At 37.3% G+C, this 22,445-nt stretch overlaps 1 protein-coding gene across 1 annotated transcript in view; it reads left to right on the forward strand.

Moving 5' to 3' along the window:
- The window catches only part of LOC146651332 (ephrin type-A receptor 6-like), a 191,870-nt gene that overhangs the window by 32,040 nt on the left and 137,385 nt on the right, over positions 1-22,445 (forward strand). The window contains exon 3 of the mRNA XM_085383465.1: positions 15,793-16,456. Coding sequence (XP_085239591.1) covers positions 15,793-16,456 — 664 coding nt within the window. The remainder of the gene's footprint in view (positions 1-15,792; positions 16,457-22,445) is intronic.

Below are 22,445 nucleotides of genomic sequence, written 5' to 3' on the forward strand. Positions count from 1 at the left end.
GAATGTACGTTCTATGTCGACAATATTTGTGTATCTGTACAGCATGCTCTCCTCTATCTGGGTGACCCGCTCTTATCTAAGCTGTCTATGGTTGCACCCTGCTACCTCACCCACTGACAAAGTCTGTATGTGTGTGTTCGTTGTACCACTGTGTGCAGCCATCACTGTGATCTCACATCAGTCAGAGGCTGCTGAGCCGCACATTGACATTCCAGGCTGCTTGTCTGCCTCTCTGGCAAAAATAGATATGTAAAACGACAAGCTCTTTCTCCTCCGTTTTCCCACGCATAGTTTGTCTGGGCTGTTGAGGAAGAAAAAATAAAGGTCTCTGGTCTGTGTCAGCTGAGATGAGACACAATCAGCATGTGTGGAGGGGAGTGACATATCACCGCTTAGGCAAATGAGATAGAGAATAAGGGGCTGAAAGGAGGAATGGTTCATACCCTTAACCAGTGTTGATCCTGCAGTTAGGTAGGGTTTTACCAGGATGTGGGTTTTGATGACTAAACACACAGTGAAATGTGTTATAATAACTATGAACTCTCATAGTTTGTTAGATGTGGAAGCATCTGAAGATGAAAGCTGAGTGAAAGACATCATTTAATTATGAATAGGCTCCAGTACATTAGAAGATACTTTTGGCTCTTCCCTTATTTCCCACACAGCAAATGGATCAACATATTTAGATGCAGTGCAGTTTATAGATGTTTTTCCAGGTGCAGCCTTCCATTTATCCTGCCTGTGGACTGGTACAAAGAGTACACTAACTTGTAACCGTCTGGGGCTGGGTTTGCATCTCCTCCCAGTCTCAAACCAGGGATCTTTAATGTGCAATGTGTTAACCACTACAACATGTAGCCATTAGGCTTCAGTATATTATGAAAACATAAATAATTTCATAGCACTAGTATCTACTTAAACATGAAATTGCATGTGCTGGATATACTTAATTTAAAAGCCATGTTTAAAACAAGATTTTTTTTCCTGTTGCATCAAAGGAGGAAGTCCTTTTGATTATTTGCATTTTAAAGCTATTTAAAAGTAAATGTGAGTTTTTAAGAAAATATTGCAGATCCTGCTGAAGACGTGACAAAATTTAAAAGCCAGCATCTCCACTGTAGCTCTGAAGTGAAGCACTACATGTCTCAAATGGGAGTTCAGAGGCCCCATTTAGCAGCACACCAAGACCTCCAAAATGTTACCTTTCTCGAGGACACTTCAGCACAGTGTTTGATTCAGAGCTCTTCTTTCTTAAAGGACTGCGGTGACTCGCTTTGACTCTGGACTTGAAGAAATCCAGCGTGGTAAAATACAAATGTGTTTTTTTTCTCATCAAATAAAAGAGTACAGATAGAGCTTTTCATCCTTAATATTTGTAATAAAACAGCTGAAAGAGTAACTTATAGCTGGCATGGCCACATGTTAGATTACGACCTTCAAGAGCCATAATAGGAGCTGTAATAGGTGCTATAATAACAGTTAGAAATAAAGACATAAGGTAGTGGGAGAGTCATATATATTGAACATATAAGCATGCAGCTTTGGCAGCCGTCTCATCTTTTCAATTTCACATTAAATGACACAATTTCCATTATAAAAATGACAACCACAACCAGCCACTGTAATTTCTTTCTAATGGCATACACATATGAATTTACAAGCCACACTCATTTTTAGAGTTGTATTATGTGGAAATCAATTAAACCTTATAGTGAGTTTACTTATTGATCTGGTTTGTGGTGTAGTTACCATATACAGTGTAACTGCTCTTTCTCTTCGGTCTTTCAGTTTCTCTCTCCCCTCTTGTCTTACCTTGTGTGTAATATTTCAGACACTGGCAGTTTTAATACACGTAGAAATTTGAAACTGCTATCTCTTCTTTCTCTAGTGCCTGCAGTGCCCTAACATAGCATTGTGTTGTTTACCTCAAAGCCCAAAGTGTGTATAAGCATACTGTGAAAAGATCGTTCACAGTGACACAAAGGGCAAAAAGTGTAATAACCCTGGTGGTGCAGTTTAAGAAGCGGGCGGTTTTGTTTGCCTTGGTCTGACTGTGTTGAGATGGTTTACTCAGTTTGCTGAAGCGTCTTCTTTTTTCTCTTTACTTTTTATTACTTGTCCAGAGAAGGTTGTTAAAGTGGAGCTGTGCCCATTTTAAAAAGTGTAAATAGTCTAAGAGTTAGCCTATATTCACCAAAACCAAATTGAAAAATGACAGATTTTTTGTTTGTTTTTTTCTTTGTAATTTTGCATCTTTACACCAACACACTGGTTAATTAAACAAATCCAGGAATTTAACAAATGTGTTGCATTAACTGTTTTTGGATTTGTGTTAGCTATGAGATGATTCGCTTCACTACCAAATCCCTTCAACCTCCAAATGTGTTTTTGTTTTGGCCTTTCATTTTGTATACATGGGTACAATTCGCTACATATGACACCTGTCTGCTAAAAAAATGAGCTCGGAAAAAAACCCTGTATAACTGTACATGTTCAGAAACATGAATCAATAGGTTAGAGGTCGTGACTATTATACAACCTATGTGTGCAAGACTGCATTGAACTACCGTACACTTAGGTGTAATCCATTGTCTTTAAAAAAATATCACAAGACAGAGTAACTAGACATGACTTTCATGCATTAACCCAACATCAGCAGTCTTCCAGATGTTACACAGTTTGAACTCTGTCTTTACTTTCTGTCTTCGACTTGGATCACTCAGGACATGACCAACACCATGCCTTTTTGTGAGAGCACAACAGGGATGACAGATTGCGGAGCACTGGTTCCACCCTTCTCACTACCCTTCCACTGTGATGGATGCAAGAATGAAAGGAGCATGGGGTCTTTGGATTTCATTTGCTCACCGCTGTTCTATTGCTCCTATTGATTTAGGTGCATGTGGTTGACAGGCAACGGGATACTGTGTTTGAGAGAGATTGTGTGGAAGAGTAATGTTGGCCTTTCTTGGTTTAACTGATTAATCACTCACTAAAAAAACACTGTCAAACAGATATCTAAGAAGAACTTGATCAAAAATACGTCTAACTTATGAATCAGTGGTTTCAATCATACAGAAGGCAGGGTACGTATCAGCAGATGGGGTCACTGCAGCAGGTGACTCATATTTTGGGGGCAGATTTCATTATATTTTGTGGGGGAACAGAACTATTGGTAACAATGTTAGGATCTGTTTGCAAACTGAGTTACTAAAAATAATTGAGCTAAACCACATTTGAAATTATTACACTATATGCTTCTATATGACATATTATATTTCCTTATATGTATTTATTTATATTTATATTGATTTAAGAGATATTTATATTTACTTATATGAAAGAAGTAGAATCTCCGTCCTTCTTTTGCTCCTTCCATGCGAGCAGTCTCCAGTAGCTCTGGCATGTCCTCTAGTTTTAGGTTCAGAGTTTAGCTCCCTACATATCAAATTGACATTCTAGGTAGTGATATCTATTATGTTGTGCTATATGACAAGAGACCAGCAGGCTGGTCTTCTCTCCTCTCATCCACACCTGCTTTGTTGGTGTTGTAATCAAGGATGATGGCTGGTTTTCTGCCTTTCTGAGCACTGGCCTCTACAACCCGCTGAAATGATCTCATGAAAATGGCAATCCCATTTGGTCTTTGTATGAGACAGCCATGATGCTTCGGGGTGAAAGCACCCTTCGAGGAAGAGAAAAAAAATAAAAGCCTCTTTCCTCTGTTGAAATTTGAAAACATGACAGCTCAGTCTTGTTAGAGGAGTCTTACATCATCAGGAGGGGGAGAAAATATAACAAATAAATACATATTGAAATGAATACAAGTGCTATGTAATACAAAAATATTCAGTAATACTGTGACAAAGAAAAAGCAAATTAGTTTATTCGAATTTGTGTCATCTCAGTTCAGCGTGAAAATCTCTGCCGTGCTTTGCTGTCATTTGTTTTTCTGAGAGTCCTCTTTTTCCTGGCGGTGCAGATTAGGCGAAGATAATACTAATTAAGTTTTCAGCAACTTGTTAACCTCCCGTAAAAGCTAACATAAAAGTTTATCAACAACTGCTGAGTCTAATATAACGAATGAAATAAAGAGAGAAAAGCTGACAAGCAGAGCACAGAGATAGCTAGAGCTGGGCGATATGAGATTTTTTCATATCACGATATGTTTTTTTCATTTCAGGCGATAACGATATCTATCACGATATAAGCCAAATAACTATATTTGTAAGATTTAAATGTGCCGTTGCTCACAAGTAAAATGTGAAATAATCAGCAGCTTGTTTTTATTTAAATATTTATTTCCCATAATAAGTTCAACAGGGTAGATGTACTTAAGGAACATGAGACTTTTTCAGATAAATAAAGGCAAATATTGCAAACTACACAAAAGGCAGCCGCTAAAGCGTTTAAGTTTCAAAATAGAACAAACGAATCAGACTAAATTGTCAATTCCACTTAGAAACAAAATATTAATTCTAAAAATAAATCTTAGTTTGTTTTACAGAAGAACAGACAAAACTGACTAACTTTTGTCAATATCAAATAAACTGAGAACTAAAAGGAAATTCTCAATCGCTCCTTGTTGTATAGCTTAGCTTTTCAAACAGTTTTAACAGTTACTTTAGTCTGACAAAAGCCGAATGACGAATTAGCGCTTCCAGTCAGAGACTGAGGCTACGTCCACACGTACACGGGTATTTTTGAAAACGGAGATTTTCCGTTTTCGTTTTAAAAAAATAATCCCGTCCACACATAAAGGCAGAAATGAAGAAAAACGCTGCTAGGAACATGCCAAAGCAGCAGGTGGCGCTAGATTCCTAACCGTACCGAAATGTTGGCCAATCAGAAGTCTAGAAGCCTCGGTGGGAAAAAGTAAACAAAGCTGGGGCATAGAAGCAGAACCGAGTCGTAAGTGTGGAGGGACAGTAACTGTGTGTATATGTAAGCATTTAAACACTGCAGAGAGTAGAATTAACAGTAACAGTATTGTAGAAATTCATTTCACCGAAACAATAACGTGGCGCACAGTGTGACGCATGCACCAGTTTATTGTATTTCCAGACTTGCTTTCGGCACAATTTACAGTGCACGCTACTCTGTTTTTTTGTCAGACTTGAAATAGCCGAAATACCGTCACACTACGGAACTTCTATGGCTCTTCCGTTCGACAATCTCTCCGGCATTGGAACCATCATCTGTTTTCTCTTCGGTCACGCTCGGTTGATTTTTCTAGTCGGCACACTCATTTCCTCCATTACCCGCTGGCTGCTTCCCAAACAAACACACGTGCGGCTTGGCACTTGTGCTGTACGTAACAAGTCACGCGACGTGACGCTGCGGCTGTGATTGGTTCGGCTCTGCGCTACTTAATTTGGATTGGCTGACCTTTAAAAAAAAAAAAAAAAAAAAAAAAAAAAAAAGGACAAGAGCGGCGAGGTCTATCGCGATAGCTTAATTTCTCTATCGAGTAAAAGTTATATCGCGATACATATCGTTATCGTTCTATCGCCCAGCTCTAGAGATAGCTGTCAGTAAAGTCACAAAATGCTGCAAATAGAACAAAGAATAACGTGGGATTAAATAGACCGATCCTGTCGAGTCACAAAAATGTCCCAGATAACCGGTCCAGCTGTTTAAGCCTGCATCCAACTAATATCTGATGCCCTCATCAGACTGCGCATCTCTATAGAAGATATTTTATTGCCAAGGTGTTTGATAGGGTGGATGTTGGATTTCTTTCTTATAGTCATTTATCCATTACTACAAGTGGGTTTTGGGGAAAACACCTTACTTTATACAAATTCTTATCCGCAATCTGAACAGTGGTTGTTCAGTTTATTGCCACTCACACAGTGAACCAGTCCAAATGAATGGTGCCTTATTGTAAAATGAAAACAGGCTGTTGTCACTTTAGATGTGACAACAACAAAATGACACGAGATCCCTGAAAATATCTGTTAGTAAATAATAGTATTAGTACAATTCTATGTTTTGTTTTTGATTTTTTATGTACATTGTACGATCATACGATTTATACTTTACACAGAAAATCTGTTTTCTCACATGAATGTCAGAAGAATCAACATTAAACACTGTCCTAAGTTGTTCTCACACAACACGCAAAAGGAGTTAGTCCCCTTCAGATTGATTTTCATTACTGGAAACAGTCTGTTTAAGTGAGACAAGGGTATTACCTGGGTAAAGGACGCAGAAGGAAACCACAGTATGTCCACTTGCTTATAGTGAATTTATCAATCAATTACATATGGTGTTCTTACATGGGTACAATTGGACACCTCATGAACATCCTGTTGATGAGCTGGAAGGTTAAAGACCATTTAATTTTCTTGAGTGAGTTCCATTCCTACACGCACATTTGCCAAGTAATGTCTTATAAGGTTTGAGCTCCCACTGCATATCTGAAAATCATTGACAAGAAGTTAACAGGGAAATGAGAACAGTCATGATGCACACTTAACATTATTACTATTGACTATGTAGGTGTGATAAATAGTTGCACCACTAGGAAGTCACATGGAAAATAGCACAGCTCCTTCATTTCCTCTACAGTGTCAATATAAAAGATTTTATGACATGTCCAGTGTTGTTAAGCAGTTTTTTGTTCAGTGGCACGTATTGCCAGTATTCCTTGTTGGCACACAATCAGTAATTTAATTGGAAGTTTTAAAGCACACAGTGAAAATCAGTTTCCATAATTCTCCAATCAAAGTATTGATTTTCTTGTTGACACACAGTTGAATACAATGGCCCACTGAGGTTGCCAGATATTGACGGAATCTCTCAAATTAAGCTTGGGCACTTGTCCATAATGAGCCCTCTATAGACCAACTCCTAATGCACACACATAGAGATACACTATGTGAACACATACACAAAAACACTTCTCTCCTTATGCATACACACAGACAAAAGTGCAAAGATGTGGTCTGAATGTGGGGCAGTGCAGCCCCCAGGTACGCTATACACCAATTTTGTTTTTCTGTTTGTGCAAGATAAATTTGGAAAGATGTTTAGATATTATGCAAGCATAATTTTGTGAGTAATTCACCTGCTGTTGGATCTAATGAGGTGATTTCAATATAGAAAAATGCTAACTGTAGCTTCTGAGACTAAATGATGACTAAACTAGGAAGGGGGAGAAAAGTTTATTCACTTATCTTGCAGCTTCAGCCAGTAATTATTAATTTTCACGTGTTAAAAATAGCCTGAAAATAACAATTTGTACTGTTGTTTTTTACTTTTTCCCTTTTTAGTTGTTTTACTTTCTTCTTATTGTGCCTTTTTTCTTAACATCAAATATCTGCCATCATGTTCCCTAGTGAGCTAAGACTTTTCATCCATCTCTCTAATAACTATTACTGCTGTGTGTGTGTGGGAGGTGGTGGTGGTGGTGGTGGTGTCTTTTCATCCATTGCAGAGGGACGCTCTACAATTAAATATAAATCTCTCAATCCAAGTGACAGTGGCAAAACACGAACACACACATTCATAGGAGGTGAGTGCATGAGAATAAAAGAGGACACGGACGACAGAAGAAACAAAACAACAGAAAGAGAAACACAAAGTAATTTGTTAAGATGTAAGGCATTAAGAGAGGGAAGGAGAGGGAAGAGAAACATTATATGTTATTAAATTTCACAGCATTTGCAAATAAACACCGGCAAACCTCAAGAAACAGTCTGGTTCTTACAAAGCACCAAACAATCTGTTATAGGAATTTAATTAGATTTTTTTCTGCCAAAACAGCTGATCACTTCTTGTCCCTAAAGAAAAAATAATCAGTGGATACACTGTAAAGTGACTGTTTATTTCTTAAGGAAGTAAACTAAAAAACTTTTTTATTAAAAGCCAGATTTAAAAGTTTCTTTCACAAGACAGAGAGAAACACGAGGGAGCGAGACAATTACTTACTGTAATGCATGTGTCTTATAAAGCTTTGCATTGAGATGTTTGGACAAGAAAAGAAATGAAAATGAAAATGTGTCGAAGAAATGATGGAACTAAATATAAGCTTTTTCACTGATTTTGAAATTTGTTGTGACTCTGACCTTGACCCAATTTTCACCAAAATTTAATCAGCTCGAGTTGTTATTAGTTTCTACTATCACACAAAATTTGACAGTAATGTTAGACAGACAACAAAAAGTAACTGATTAAATATTTCCTCTCTTCAAGGGGAGAATAATGTGATGCAGTCACCTAGCATTGGGGAAAAAATGTGGGTATTAGGAAAGAAAACAGTTTCCATGTCCATTTCCATAGTCCTTTGGTGCTCCGTTTGTTGATTATCCCAAAGGAGTCATTAAGAGGCTTTTCTCTGTCTGGAGCCATGGCATAGATTTTATCACAAAGGACGGTTCTGAAATCATATCTGAAAGCTTTGGAATCCCAGTGAATCCATATGGACTTAACAAAGAGTAAACTCCATATGTCTACTTACATTTTGTATATATGGAAGCTAATGATCCATGTTTTCTCGTTTTTTATCTGTTAGTCTGTTTTCCTAGTCAGTTGTTATTATTTCTGCATTTTTCCATATTTTTCTTTCAAAGTTATTTCTTTCTGTTTATATTTTGATTTTTTTTTCTCATTTCAGCTTCTTCATGGAAATATTTTCATGCCAATATTTTAAGTATTTCATGTTCTGTTTTTTTTTTTTTTTTTTTTTTTTTTTTTTTTTTTTTTTTTTTTTTTTTTTTTTTTATCTTTATGCCTTGCCCCAACAGACTAAATGATGACTAAACTAGGAAGGGGGAGAAAAGTTTATTCACTTATCTTGCAGCTTCAGCCAGTAATTATTAATTTTCACGTGTTAAAAATAGCCTGAAAATAACAATTTGTACTGTTGTTTTTTACTTTTTCCCTTTTTAGTTGTTTTACTTTCTTCTTATTGTGCCTTTTTTCTTAACATCAAATATCTGCCATCATGTTCCCTAGTGAGCTAAGACTTTTCATCCATCTCTCTAATAACTATTACTGCTGTGTGTGTGTGGGAGGTGGTGGTGGTGGTGGTGTCTTTTCATCCATTGCAGAGGGACGCTCTACAATTAAATATAAATCTCTCAATCCAAGTGACAGTGGCAAAACACGAACACACACATTCATAGGAGGTGAGTGCATGAGAATAAAAGAGGACACGGACGACAGAAGAAACAAAACAACAGAAAGAGAAACACAAAGTAATTTGTTAAGATGTAAGGCATTAAGAGAGGGAAGGAGAGGGAAGAGAAACATTATATGTTATTAAATTTCACAGCATTTGCAAATAAACACCGGCAAACCTCAAGAAACAGTCTGGTTCTTACAAAGCACCGAACAATCTGTTATAGGAATTTAATTAGATTTTTTTCTGCCAAAACAGCTGATCACTTCTTGTCCCTAAAGAAAAAATAATCAGTGGATACACTGTAAAGTGACTGTTTATTTCTTAAGGAAGTAAACTAAAAAACTTTTTTATTAAAAGCCAGATTTAAAAGTTTCTTTCACAAGACAGAGAGAAACACGAGGGAGCGAGACAATTACTTACTGTAATGCATGTGTCTTATAAAGCTTTGCATTGAGATGTTTGGACAAGAAAAGAAATGAAAATGAAAATGTGTCGAAGAAATGATGGAACTAAATATAACTTCTTGTAGGTGTATATGTTGGCCAGTTTTCTCTTTCACTTCCATTTTTTGCCAATCTCTGCTGTAATTCAGAGGAGTCTTTGGAGACTGGAAACATCGGCTCCCAACTCCTTTGACACAGTGTGCGTTTTTTTTGTACGTGTTTGTGTGTGTGGGCAGCATTCAACCAGCAAACTCAATGCTTTCTCTGTGTAGAAAGAGCAAGGCAACAGGACATTTAGTTATACATTTTGAATATTTATTCAGATACAGTCTCCTGTGGCCCAGGTGAACACCTGCGTATTCTCTCTAATGTCAGGGTCTTGTTTGGATCCCATATGACTTTTGTTATTTGTCCCTGAAATCTTTTAGATCCCCCTGCAACGTCCTAGCATGATAGATTGGACTGAATTTATTAATTCGTTAATTATTTAGTCACTGAAATGCTTCTTATGTTTCAAGAATATATTTAAGAATTCTTACATTTGGTAAGTTCCATGTCATTGGAGTTGAGGCTGTACATTTTTGTGTGACTGAATCTGATGTTGTTAGGAAATTTCTACAATTCTACACATGCACAGACACCATCTCATGGTATTCGTGTAAGAGCTGCTAGTTTTATCTCCAGTGGCCACTTAACTCCCACTACTTGGTTTGTTCACACTTACAAAATGTGCAGCACCTAAGTGCTCTGAATAAAATATCCTTAGTGCCTTGCTGTTTTTCCACCATATGTGTTATGCTTACGAGAGATAAAGAATATATGGAAAATAAATTGGAAGTATTTCTTAGATTCTACATATATTAAGTGTATTTTGGAAAACTCCACTATGTTTTTAACCAAATCTAAAAAGGAAGTTAATCTTCTCATTAAAGCATTGCTCTTTAACCTGCCCAATGTCAGTATTATAATTATTAAGTCTTTTATAGTTGGTCATAACACATCATTCACACAGTGGGACTTTGGATTTTAAAATAGTCTTTAATTTTTTTTTCTTTACAGGCTCAAATCCAACCGAGTAGTGGGAATGTTTAGGATCACTAAATATTTCATTTCAAGTGAAGATGAGCCAAGCTGGTTATGACACTGTAGTTAAAAGTGTAACTCTCAATACGGCTCTGGATTTCACAGTGTTAATAAAAGGAGCTCACCCCCAGGCGAGTGGCCAGTAAAATGACTGGCTCGATTGCATGGGTGAGAGAGATGGGCTGTAAAGGCCTTGGTCCCAGGCTGCAATCAATCAACCACATTTTCTGGCCATTTTTCAATTATGCATGTTAGGGCTGGATGGCAAGGTAGTGAGGTGTCCAACCAAGACTTAAAGTTTGGCACTTTGAAAAAGAAGTCATCCAACAGTGAGATTACAAACCAGCAGCACACGCAGTAATAAAGTGGAGTGTGGATGGGGATTGCAGGTGGTGAGTGGACTGCAGGCTTTGGCCCAAAGGGGCAACGCTGTCACTGGAATTTGAAATAATTAAGAGGAAATACACGTTATTGCTTTGCTTCCCAGCTTCACAATGCAAATCTCTAGCGACTTATTTTAAAGTGCTGCCACCACAAAGCTGCTTGACATTATCAGTTAACTGACAAAATGTCAAAGTCTTGGAGGTCTTGTGGATCAGCTGTGAATGGTGTTTAGTTGGGGATTTCAACAGCTGTGCGTTTCTATCACAATGGATTGTTTTGCCCCTCTGAGATGAATCGCTCTGATATCGTTGCCTCAATCTTTCAGTCACTGGACACTTTGATTTATCTACATTGCCATTCAGGCTCATTCCAATGGCCGCTAACTCTAGTAGTTTTCTTAAATCTCCTGAACACCACACATTTGTAACTCTTAACTCTTTGTCTGTCCTCTCTTTGCTGCTTTCTATTTTCTTCCTCGGTCCCATGTCTCTTGTTCAATAATTCCCCATTAAAAATCCTGTCTGATAGAAAGGATTTTATATTTTATGAAATATTAGCTGTTACCATGAGTCCAATCAGGAAAGAAGTGCCTTGGTGTGCTATAAAAATATCCTGCTCAGAGAGACTGAGGGCTATGTTTGACCTTGCTCTCTCTGTGTGTGCAAGCATACACAAAGAACTTGTTCATTGTCATTTTTAGCAGTCACTAAAGCCATGTATTTACACATAATACATTAAGATTTAATGGGTCGCTGACTTGTTCAACACTTAACATGGGTCTTCACTTAACACCACTTCAAATGTCATCCTTATCCTTAACATAAATGAGACTTTACAAAGCCTGAAGGTGTTTATTAGTTTTAGTAATTCTGACAAATACATTATTGTGTCAAATTACCAAATAACAATTACATGTTTTTCTTAGGTTTGAGCTAGAAGCCATTGGTATAGTCACATAAAATCCCAAACGTGTAAACCCTTTAAACTAGGACACAGCGTTATCGTGTATAATTTGGGTTTCTCCAGTTGCTCCTCTAAGGTAAAGCGCCTACCACTGTTCAACTGTGCTGATGCACATTTCTTCCTACAGACACCACTGCAGGTCAACAGCTGACTAAGTGGTCAAATAAGATTGAAAGAACCCGAAGGGATGATTGAATCAGCAACTTTAAATGCTGGAGCAAGAACCAGAGTAAGCTGGGCATCAGTCTTGAATATGAGTGACAGCAAGTTTAAAAAAAAGAGTCATAAATGTTTGTTGATGATTCTTTATCGTTTTCAAACTATGCATAGGGTTTTAATCACACTGGATGATCTGTACCATCCTCAAACACTGTCAAAGTATAGTTTGTTTGATATAGAGAAAGAATACTGAACATTTATTGACACTTGTACATTGCAGGAAAAGGACTTTTATGGCATGGCTAGGCAGAGAGATTGAGCTGGAAAGGATGCACAGTGCATTAGGGTAAGGGTAGAGATGGCAATGCACTAATTAAGAGAGTGCGTTGAGGAGATGGGAGGACTACTTTGAGGAGCTCATGAATGAAGAAATTATCATAGGCTGACACATGGCTCTTGATGTCAGGGTTTGCCAGGGTTTGTCTTGTTGTCTCGTCTGTGTCCTTTGTCTTTAAGAAACGAAAATGCATGGATTGCTGTAGCAATGATATCACAATATAACGTGATTTTTATTATGTTAAAATGTATATAATGTGGCACAACCCTAGTATACATCTACTCAGAAATGGAACTTCAGCACTTCCTTAGTAACAGATGGCTCCATGAAAATCACTGTTAAATAATTGTCAGGATTTGTGAGACATAATACAGGACAGTGTTTTACCACTTTAAAACCATCATATATTAGCCTTATTATGTTCTACAAAAAAAAAGGTGATTTTTAAAAGTGTGCATGAAAGAGAGGGCAGCATGAAAAACAGTTTAAATGTTGAGACAAACTGGAGCATACTCACAGTTTATCTCAGCAGTCTGATTCTTAGACACAGTGTTAGTGCATGCTAGCACGTACAGGGCCAGCTGTGACCAGTGCAAGTACACCATTAGCTGACATCCCAACAGAAGATTTCAGAAATTCCAACAACCAGTGGTAAATGAGCAAACTCATCATGATCTGTAATTGATTCAGTGGCAAAAGAAAGAAAGAAAGAAAGAAAGAAAGAAAGAAAGAAAACTGTAAGAATGGTTTGCATAATATCTTAAATCACTAGACCTTGAATCAGAAAGATGCTTGCCGTCAGTATCAAGTGTGCATTCTTACAAGAGCACTCAGGGAGTGTAATTCCCCAGAAAGACAAGGACTATACAAAAACTTTAGTGTTTTAATGATGTTTTATTGCAATACAATGACATCAGCCTGTTATGGCATCATTGGTCATTGTTATGTCGTTTGGGTATTGTATTGAAGAAACCAAAAGTGTGTTGTACAGCTCTCCCCATGCCCTTTCATATGATATCACTCGATGCGTTTTTTGTCGAGGTTTTTTAAGGTGAAGGTTGTCCCTGAGACCTAACAATGATGATGAAGAGGCTTTTCTCTGTCTGGAGCCATGGCATAGATTTTATCACAAAGGACGGTTCTGAAATCATATCTGAAAGCTTTGGAATCCCAGTGAATCCATATGGACTTAACAAAGAGTAAACTCCATATGTCTACTTACATTTTGTATATATGGAAGCTAATGATCCATGTTTTCTCGTTTTTTATCTGTTAGTCTGTTTTCCTAGTCAGTTGTTATTATTTCTGCATTTTTCCATATTTTTCTTTCAAAGTTATTTCTTTCTGTTTATATTTTGATTTTTTTTTCTCATTTCAGCTTCTTCATGGAAATATTTTCATGCCAATATTTTAAGTATTTCATGTTCTGTTTTTTTGTTTTGGTTTTTTTTTTTATCTTTATGCCTTGCCCCAACAGAAACGCGTTGTCCAGCTGGATTTTGTGTGTACTTTTGATGGCAACATCACATTTAATCAAACTCAATTTGTTTGACTGTAATGCTACGTTTACACCTTGAGCGAAGAGCAGATTAAAACCTGCTGTCTTTGGATGATTGAATTAGAACATGTTATTAAAAAGGATAATGAGTATGTGAGAGCAAACATTAGGCTTTGATTACTACTCTCATCAAGAGGTAATATTTATCTAAGTGAAAAAACAGCTTATTAAATGTGCAAGCTTATCAGGCAAATAGTATTGGTAAATTAACCACCAGCGCTATCTCAACCCTCCGGATTTTGTTTGCCTATAAACGAGCTATTTTCCAGCCCTCGTTTAGAACAGGCATCTCTCCCCCCAGACCCAAGAAAGGGAACATGAAATGTGTGTATGTTTGATGTAGTCAAATTACTTATGTTAATGTGTTGGTAATTAAAAGCTTTATACATGGTCTTCCATACCTTCGAGCATATTTCTCACATCTCTGAAAACGGTGTTGATTTTAGTGTTTGACTCAAAGAAGTAGACAGCTGTGCATACTGCAATGCACAAGCAAGGTTCATTGGAGAAGTCACAGTGACCGAATTGAGCTTTCGATGCCTGAAAATTATGTATGCATGCATAAGTGTTTCATCTAGGAAAATGTATGCAAAGTAATGGGAACAGTAGCAGCAGCAGTGATGGGTAAAAATAGATCCCATATATCGTCATATACAGTAAAACCTATGAGGTAAGTGGCGTAAATATGAGTCTAAATATAAACCTCATACACACAAACATACACAAACACACACACAAGGGCAAACTCTGCAGCTCGTGGAGAGTCTGACGCTGCATTGTAAGCAAACTGATTTGAGAGCCCTTTTTTCCCAGGCAGGTAATTTGATTCTTTGAGGTCGATGTTGTGTGGTTTTGGGGTCGCCCATGTAGCCAGTCCCCACTCTAATAAAACCTGAGAGCGCTGCAGAACCAGGAGGCTAAAACCCCCCATTAACTTCTTTCCCATCAACATGGGGACAGGTAACCTAATGACCCTGCAAAGCTGCAATGCTCCCTAATCATGTGACCTGGGAGTTGCAGAGCTGATGACTAGGCAGCTGGAGCTCGACATCATACCAGGAAAAAACCTACCTCTAGGAATATGAGGAAAACAGATTGTTAGTTTGTTAATGATTTTTTTTTTTTTACTTGAATGTGGTATGGACTGAGATGGTCTTGCTGGCACTCTCTTTAACCTTAATCCAGAGAAGAATATCTGAACAACTACATGTGTTCTCTAAAAGTTGATTCTGTTCATCTGGACGTAGCGTTTTGTGGGAGAAACGTTTCGTCACTCATTCAAGTGACTTCTTCAGTCTCAGCTGACTGCAGGTTTCCCCAATCTTATAAACAGTACATTTGCATAATGACTGAAACCAGCCCACTGAAGGAACTAAATGTGTTACTGTCCAAATTTGGTTTGAATACAGTCTAATATAAACAAAGTGTCTCATAAAGAAGCAGAAAGAAGCAGGAAGCTATTATAACTTCAGATTGCGTCTGTGCTCTGTATAGCATCAATCTTGGGATTTGAAATGACCACACAGTTTTCCTTCAGTGCCACACTTGGGACTAAATTAATATTGCGCAACTATGTTGTTAATTTTGTCCATGTTTTGTATGGAATGCTATGACCTGTGAGGCCTGCTAGCAGATCTTGAATTAATACTAACTCTTTCTTTTTCTTCCCTCATTTTTACCCCATTCTTTCCTCCTCTCTCCCTGACCCTCTACACTCTTATTATTTTTCCTTTAGTGGGATGCAATCACAGAGATGGACGAGCACAACCGACCCATCCATACTTTCCAGGTTTGCAATGTGATGGAGCCCAACCAAAACAACTGGCTTCGCTCCAACTGGATTTCACGACAGGCAGCCCAGAAGGTCTACGTGGAGCTCCGCTTCACCTTGCGCGACTGTAACTCAATCCCTTGGGTGTCTGGCACCTGCAAGGAGACCTTCAATCTATTCTATCATGAGACAGATGAGGCACACGGTGTCAAGTTCAGGCCTGCGCAGTACACCAAGATTGACACCATTGCTGCTGATGAGAGCTTTACTCAGATGGATCTTGGAGATCGGATCCTCAAGCTCAATACGGAGGTGCGGGAGGTGGGACCCATAAACAGGAAAGGCTTTTATCTGGCTTTCCAGGACATTGGCGCTTGCATTGCATTAGTGTCTGTGAGGGTTTACTATAAGAAATGTCCATTTACACTGAGGAACCTGGCCTCATTTCCAGACACAGTGCCCCGCGTGGACTCTTCTTCACTGGTGGAAGTGAGGGGGGCCTGTGTTGACCATGCTGAAGAAAGAGACACACCCAAACTGTTCTGTGGAGCTGATGGAGACTGGTTGGTTCCCCTGGGAAGATGTGTCTGTAGTGTTGGGTATGAGGAGATTGATGGTTCATGTGTTGGTAAGTTTTCCAAGTTTTGTATATTTTAACTTGCTTTTCATTCTGCTCAGTGAAGCATTTTTTGAACTCAAAGACGTTTTTAGTCAGTCTTTCCAAAGCTCTGAAAGAAAAAGAATTGATGGTGAAGGTGACGCTGCTGTAGGGTTATGAGAACCCTGCAGCTGAATGCTTTGCCCATGGGTTATTGTTAGCAGCCTCTAATTGGAAAAAAGGCTTGTTTTGTTTTTAAACTGTCTTAATACTAATGTTTTGTTCTTGGTTCTTAATTAGCTTTTACTTAGATGTCCTTACCAAACCTTGACTTTAATTAAACCCACCTTTATTAAATTATTTCCCACATTTCTCTTTCTCAAGTGGTCAGAATGATAATAAATCTCAGACTTCACCTAAATGCAAATAGCAGCGGTAATTTCAATTCATTTTGACCATCAATGTTTATTTACAACATATATATAGTAAAAAAGGACACACATATATATATATATATATATATATATATATATATATATATATATATATATATATATATATATATATATATATATATATATATATATATATATATATATATATATATATATATATATATATTAGAGGTGGGAATCACCATACATCCCACGATACAATATTATCACAATACTTAACGCACGATACGATATTATTGCAATTTTTTAAAATATTTTGCGATATTCAGATTCTGTACATAAAGGTAAACTTTATCAATATTTATTTTATCTAATATCAAAGTCTCACACTCAGTCTCTCATTTCAGTCAGTTTTATTGTTGACAAACTGAACGGTTTGTATTACAGTCTAGTCCAACTTAACTGATTGCAACCATCTGGTACAATTATAGCTATTCTGAACTATGAAATTTATGAAAACTATGCAGCCCCTTCAGCAACAGAAGAATTTGAAAGTAAATTAAAACAAAATATAATTTTACATTAAATAAAAAAGTTTTAAACTTAATTAATATAAAACATGTCTTAAATTAAAATAAGTAAACTGTCATGTTTATTGCTGCCCAAAAAAAAGTTAAACACATTTGGACAGTGAAGGAATGTCAGCATTCTTGCTCAGAAAAAGGATCAACATGCTCTGAACTCAGAGCATGTTCCATTCCACAAAATCCTTTTTTGTAACAAAATATCGATTTCTGCCGTCCCTGTATCGATACATTATTTGCAAACAAAATATCACGATACTACACAGTATCGATTTTTTCCCCCACCCCTAATATATATATACACAGTGTATATGTATGTATATATATATATATATGTATGTATATATATATATATATATATATATATATGTGTATATATATATATATGTATATATATATATGTATGTGTATATGTATGTATATTTATTTATTTATTTGACATAAGTATTGATGCATCCACCAGTCAGAAAGATAAGCAATGTGGACAGGTGATGATATGAAACCTGCAGTGCTTCAGTACAATTTACTTCCCATTGTACCATCACATGCAACAACTAGAGAACGCTTTATAGTCCCCACAGTCTATGTACATACTCACTCTTGCTGGTTCAAACGTCGAACAATTGCATAATATTATTGTTGTTATTATTATTTTTATTTATTAACCTTCCTATTAACCTATTAACCGTTATTGACCTTCCCTATTCATTTTGACTCATTACCCATATTTTTTTGTTGTTTGTCTTACCATTTTTACTAGCTGCTAATTTTCTCAGATAACAGAGGTGTAGTCACGTGAAAGGTTTTGAATGATTATGAATGTTATTATGGTAGCAGTAGGAGGACCTGATGCCATCTAAGGCTGTATTTGTATGTGTTTGTGTGTGTGTGAGCGAGAGAAAGAGAGTGTCTGTTTCAACAGCTTAAAACTGCATATTTTAGTTAGTCTGTTGTTTTTCTATCAAATTTCTAATTTTAGGGCTTTTTTAAAGCAATTTTTGAAAATTTTCAGTGTTTTTTGCCCTTTGGCTACTGTTTAAATTCATATGAAAACATTTTTACAAAACTAAACTCTGCAGTAACTTTGGTTTTGCTTTATGAAAGATTAGTGAGTAGGCTGTTTATTTTTACACAAAGTTTAAACAATTGAGAGGGTTATGAAACCAGAGGTGTTTTTCTGTGTGCTCTGGTGAAAAGCACGTATTTTCCTTACTAGCTGCTAAAATCCAAACATGATAATCTTGTTGTGGTAAATGGTGTGGTTGTAAAATTTAGTATAATGAGTGAAGCTTTAGAAAGCAGTCATAAAGTGAAACATCATACTGGGTCCAGTGTTAAAGCTGGTCCAGGCACCAAAGCTTCACCACAGGATTTTAGGATTGTGTTTTGCATGTGTGTGTCGTTGTTAAGTCTAATTGTTGAATGTTGCCATTGTGTTTCTTAAATTTGTACAGTCTTAGTTTAAGCAGTAGGATCAAAGCCATTCCTTTGATTCTGACCACCTCTCCAGCCACTCTGTGCTGGGGGAGGTTTTATTGTAGATACATCCTATCTGAAAGATCTGTTTCTTTTGATGTAAGCTTCCTGGGTTTATGACCCTTTGGTCAGCAGGAGGTCTCACACACACATTCTCACATAACACACACACACACACACACACACACACACACACACACACACACTCAGTGTATACATTTACATACAGTGCCTTGTCTTTGTAACCAAAGGGGGGTTGCAAGGGGAGGTGCTTTGTAAACTATTGTTTGAAGTTTGTCAATAAAAGGCAGCGAGAGGAGGCCACCATTTTGGGGTTCTTTGTCGTGCTGGACACAGACGAGGCCTCCCTTGTGCAAGTAATGGATCGATCGACTGTCTTGTTTTCTTCATGATGAATAAGTCTCTAGAATTAGCGGGGTTTGTGGAAACACAGACCCAACAGTCGTGGTGCTTTATACATACAGAGAAATGAACATGTGTCTATGTGTGTTGTGATGAATCATATGTGTAGGAATGTTGTTGTGTATATCTGTATTCTACCACCCGTTGTCTCAGTGGCTACCTTGGTGTGACAGATTACCTCAGCTGGCTTGGTAGCAGCTTGATCCTCAGCTCTCTGATATGAGCTTTGGGTTATCACTGACAGCACGGCTCACTGGGAATGCTACCTTCAAGAAGTTCCAATGCGACTTCTTTTCAAACCAAGTAAAGTCCTGATGTCAGGTCAACAGATACACATGTCTATAATCCAAAGGAGACAGATCCACAATCTAAAAGGTGTCCTAATGTACTTGCAAGTTGCAACTTATCAAAACCATAATATGGAATTTAACTTTATACATTTAACAAATGAAAGAATGAAAGCATCTACTAATATTTTTCCTAAGAACTAACAATATACTACAATATCATGGATATAGAACACATTTTAAATTAGTAAATTAGAATTCACAGTTTAGCACAACAAAAGACACTGGCTCTTAACAAGTAATCCAAGCTTGTGCAATTAGTTTTGTAAAGATCAAGAAAATATGTAAGATTTACCAGAATGATCAAGATGCATAATCTATAGAAATATTGGCACAAATTAGATGCCATTGTACATGTTTGTTTCCCTCCAAAAAATAATCACCATAGACTACAGCCTTTTAAAAAACACTTTTGAGACATTTCACTGGTTTTCTCACACCATTCAGAACCAGATGTCCTTGCACAGTTGATTACAATTCATCTTGTGACACAGGTCAGGGAGGCTTTCCAGCTGCACCTGCAGCTGCATCATAATCAACAGGCCAGGGGTGAAACTGCAGCTGTGATTAGAGTGCGTCTATCCTAAAATCATTTCTCCATTCTGCTCCTTTAATATTTCTTATGCGTTAATTGAGTGATAAAAAAGCTAGCAGAGGCAGATAAACTTGCTGTTGAAAACTTTTGGGAAAAACATTGCAAAAGAACAATTTGTGATGGATTCGTGGGCTTCTTCTTTATCTCTTCTTTAAGAGGTAAAGGAGTAATGTGGTGCATCCCTGCTGTTGGCCCTGTGCCTTTCATCTTTGACATATATATAACATAGGGGAAAATACATGTAATTACATTACATGCCATTTAGTCTGATTTGAATATAATCTTTGGAAGAACTACATGTCACATAAAAATCACAAGAAGTAGTTAAGCACCTTGGTCATTGAAGAAGACTCCTGAGGTGGCGGGTTAAATCAACCAGAACAGACATTTTGGCTCAGTGCCATTTACAAACATAAGCAGACTCAACACTGCCACCTATCAGTATCGACGCTGGCCCTTTAAAGCACAATAAATTAAAGTAATTTCCTTCTTCCTCTCCTTATCCTAAACCCCTTGCTCTCAAAGGAGCATATTTCACAGTTGGGTTAAGTCTAGCCCTTTGGGCAATGTGATGGCATTTTACTGCAATGTCAGCCCTGTAATGCAGCTCCTGTTCATTGTTCCAGCATTCAAACAGGCTTAGTTATTGAAAAGCCCCCACACAAAGTGCCACTAGAGCACCTTAGGCATTGAAGGAGAAGACTGAGGTAGCTGGCTAAAGTAATCTTTCAAGTGTTAGTTTACAACAAATTGGTAGTTTAAATGCAACAGCTGCCTTCCTATGTAGCAGATATGACCAGGTTGAACAACCTGTGATTCCAGTAGCATCCCATTCATAAATATGTGAAAAGCATAGGATTAATGTCTTTGTCATATCTATTTGCTTGCTAGTTGTTGCTATAATACAGAACTAACATTTCACATGCTAAAAGGAAGTCGCTTTCAGTGAAGTCTAAATGTTATGCATAGAACTGGAAGATGGAACAAAACTATTTAGTGGAAGAAAGTGTAGCTGTCTCTTTCCTGAAAATTGGAAGAAAGATATATATATATATATATATATATATATATTAAAAAAATGGAATCTTTTAAATCTATCAGATCTCAGACTGAGATCAGTTGATCAGTAAAATCTTCTTCAAGTTTTGTACACGGCAGATTACTTTGTATTATTGTTTTCCTTTGATAACCCCTACAGCAATAGCATACACAGATATCAGGCAAACATCCATCCATCCATTTCTTTCTGCTTGGGCTTAGAGCACATCCCATCTGCCTCAGGGTGGGAGGCAGGGTACACCTCCAACAGGTCACCAGTCTGTCGCACGACTAACTCACGGACACAGAAAACCATTCATGCTCACATTCACACCTACATTCAGTTTAGATGTAGCCTTGCTATGAATATCTTTGTACTATGGGAGGAAGCTGGAGTATCTGACAACCATGTAAACCTTCAGTCATCTCAAAGAAGAGATAAACTGCTCAAAGCCTGAATAAATGTTTTTACTCCACTTAGGTGAGAATGAAGGACATGCTCTCCACCCAGCTTAAGTCAAATAATCTTTTTCTTTCATTCAGACTCAGTGGATTTGGTCACAGCAGTATTTTAATCTCCTGTCCATTACCTGGATGAAGTGCCAGTGTGCTGCAGTAAGACTGAGGCTAATAAATGCCTATAACCCATATTACTGCTTGCATGTTCTTCCACATATACACTGATATAAATGGGTTTAAAATGTTCTTTAAAATTGAGATTTTTAAATCGGAATATTATATGGGCCAAATGAGACGAGTCTTTAAATGAAGTATATGAAAAATGCATACGCATAAGTCGCTTTTTTTTTTTAAATTTAAGTGAAATTTGCTGGGGGATGGGGATCTTGTCAAAATTGATGTAATTATGATATATATCCATATCCATACATATATGTAGAAGTAAGCAAAAGGTCTTTATAGAGTAAACTTGAATTCATATAGTCACTCGCTGTACTATTTTGGTTGTTGTGGCTTTTACATGTTGTTGGCTGTAGTTTGGGAGGTAGAGCAGGTAAGGTACTCTCCAGAAGGTTGGTGATGCGATCTCTTTCTCCTCCAGTCTTTGAGTATCCTTCGGTAAAATGCTGAATAGGAGGGCGAGTGTGCGTGAATGTTAAACAGAAACTTAATCATAGTGCAAGCTTTGTTTGCCTAAGAAAG

Source organism: Rhamphochromis longiceps, linkage group LG16, assembly GCF_057381845.1.
Source record: "Rhamphochromis longiceps isolate RC_006_pf linkage group LG16, R_longiceps_female_GT1.1, whole genome shotgun sequence".
Lineage (NCBI taxonomy): Eukaryota > Metazoa > Chordata > Actinopteri > Cichliformes > Cichlidae > Rhamphochromis > Rhamphochromis longiceps.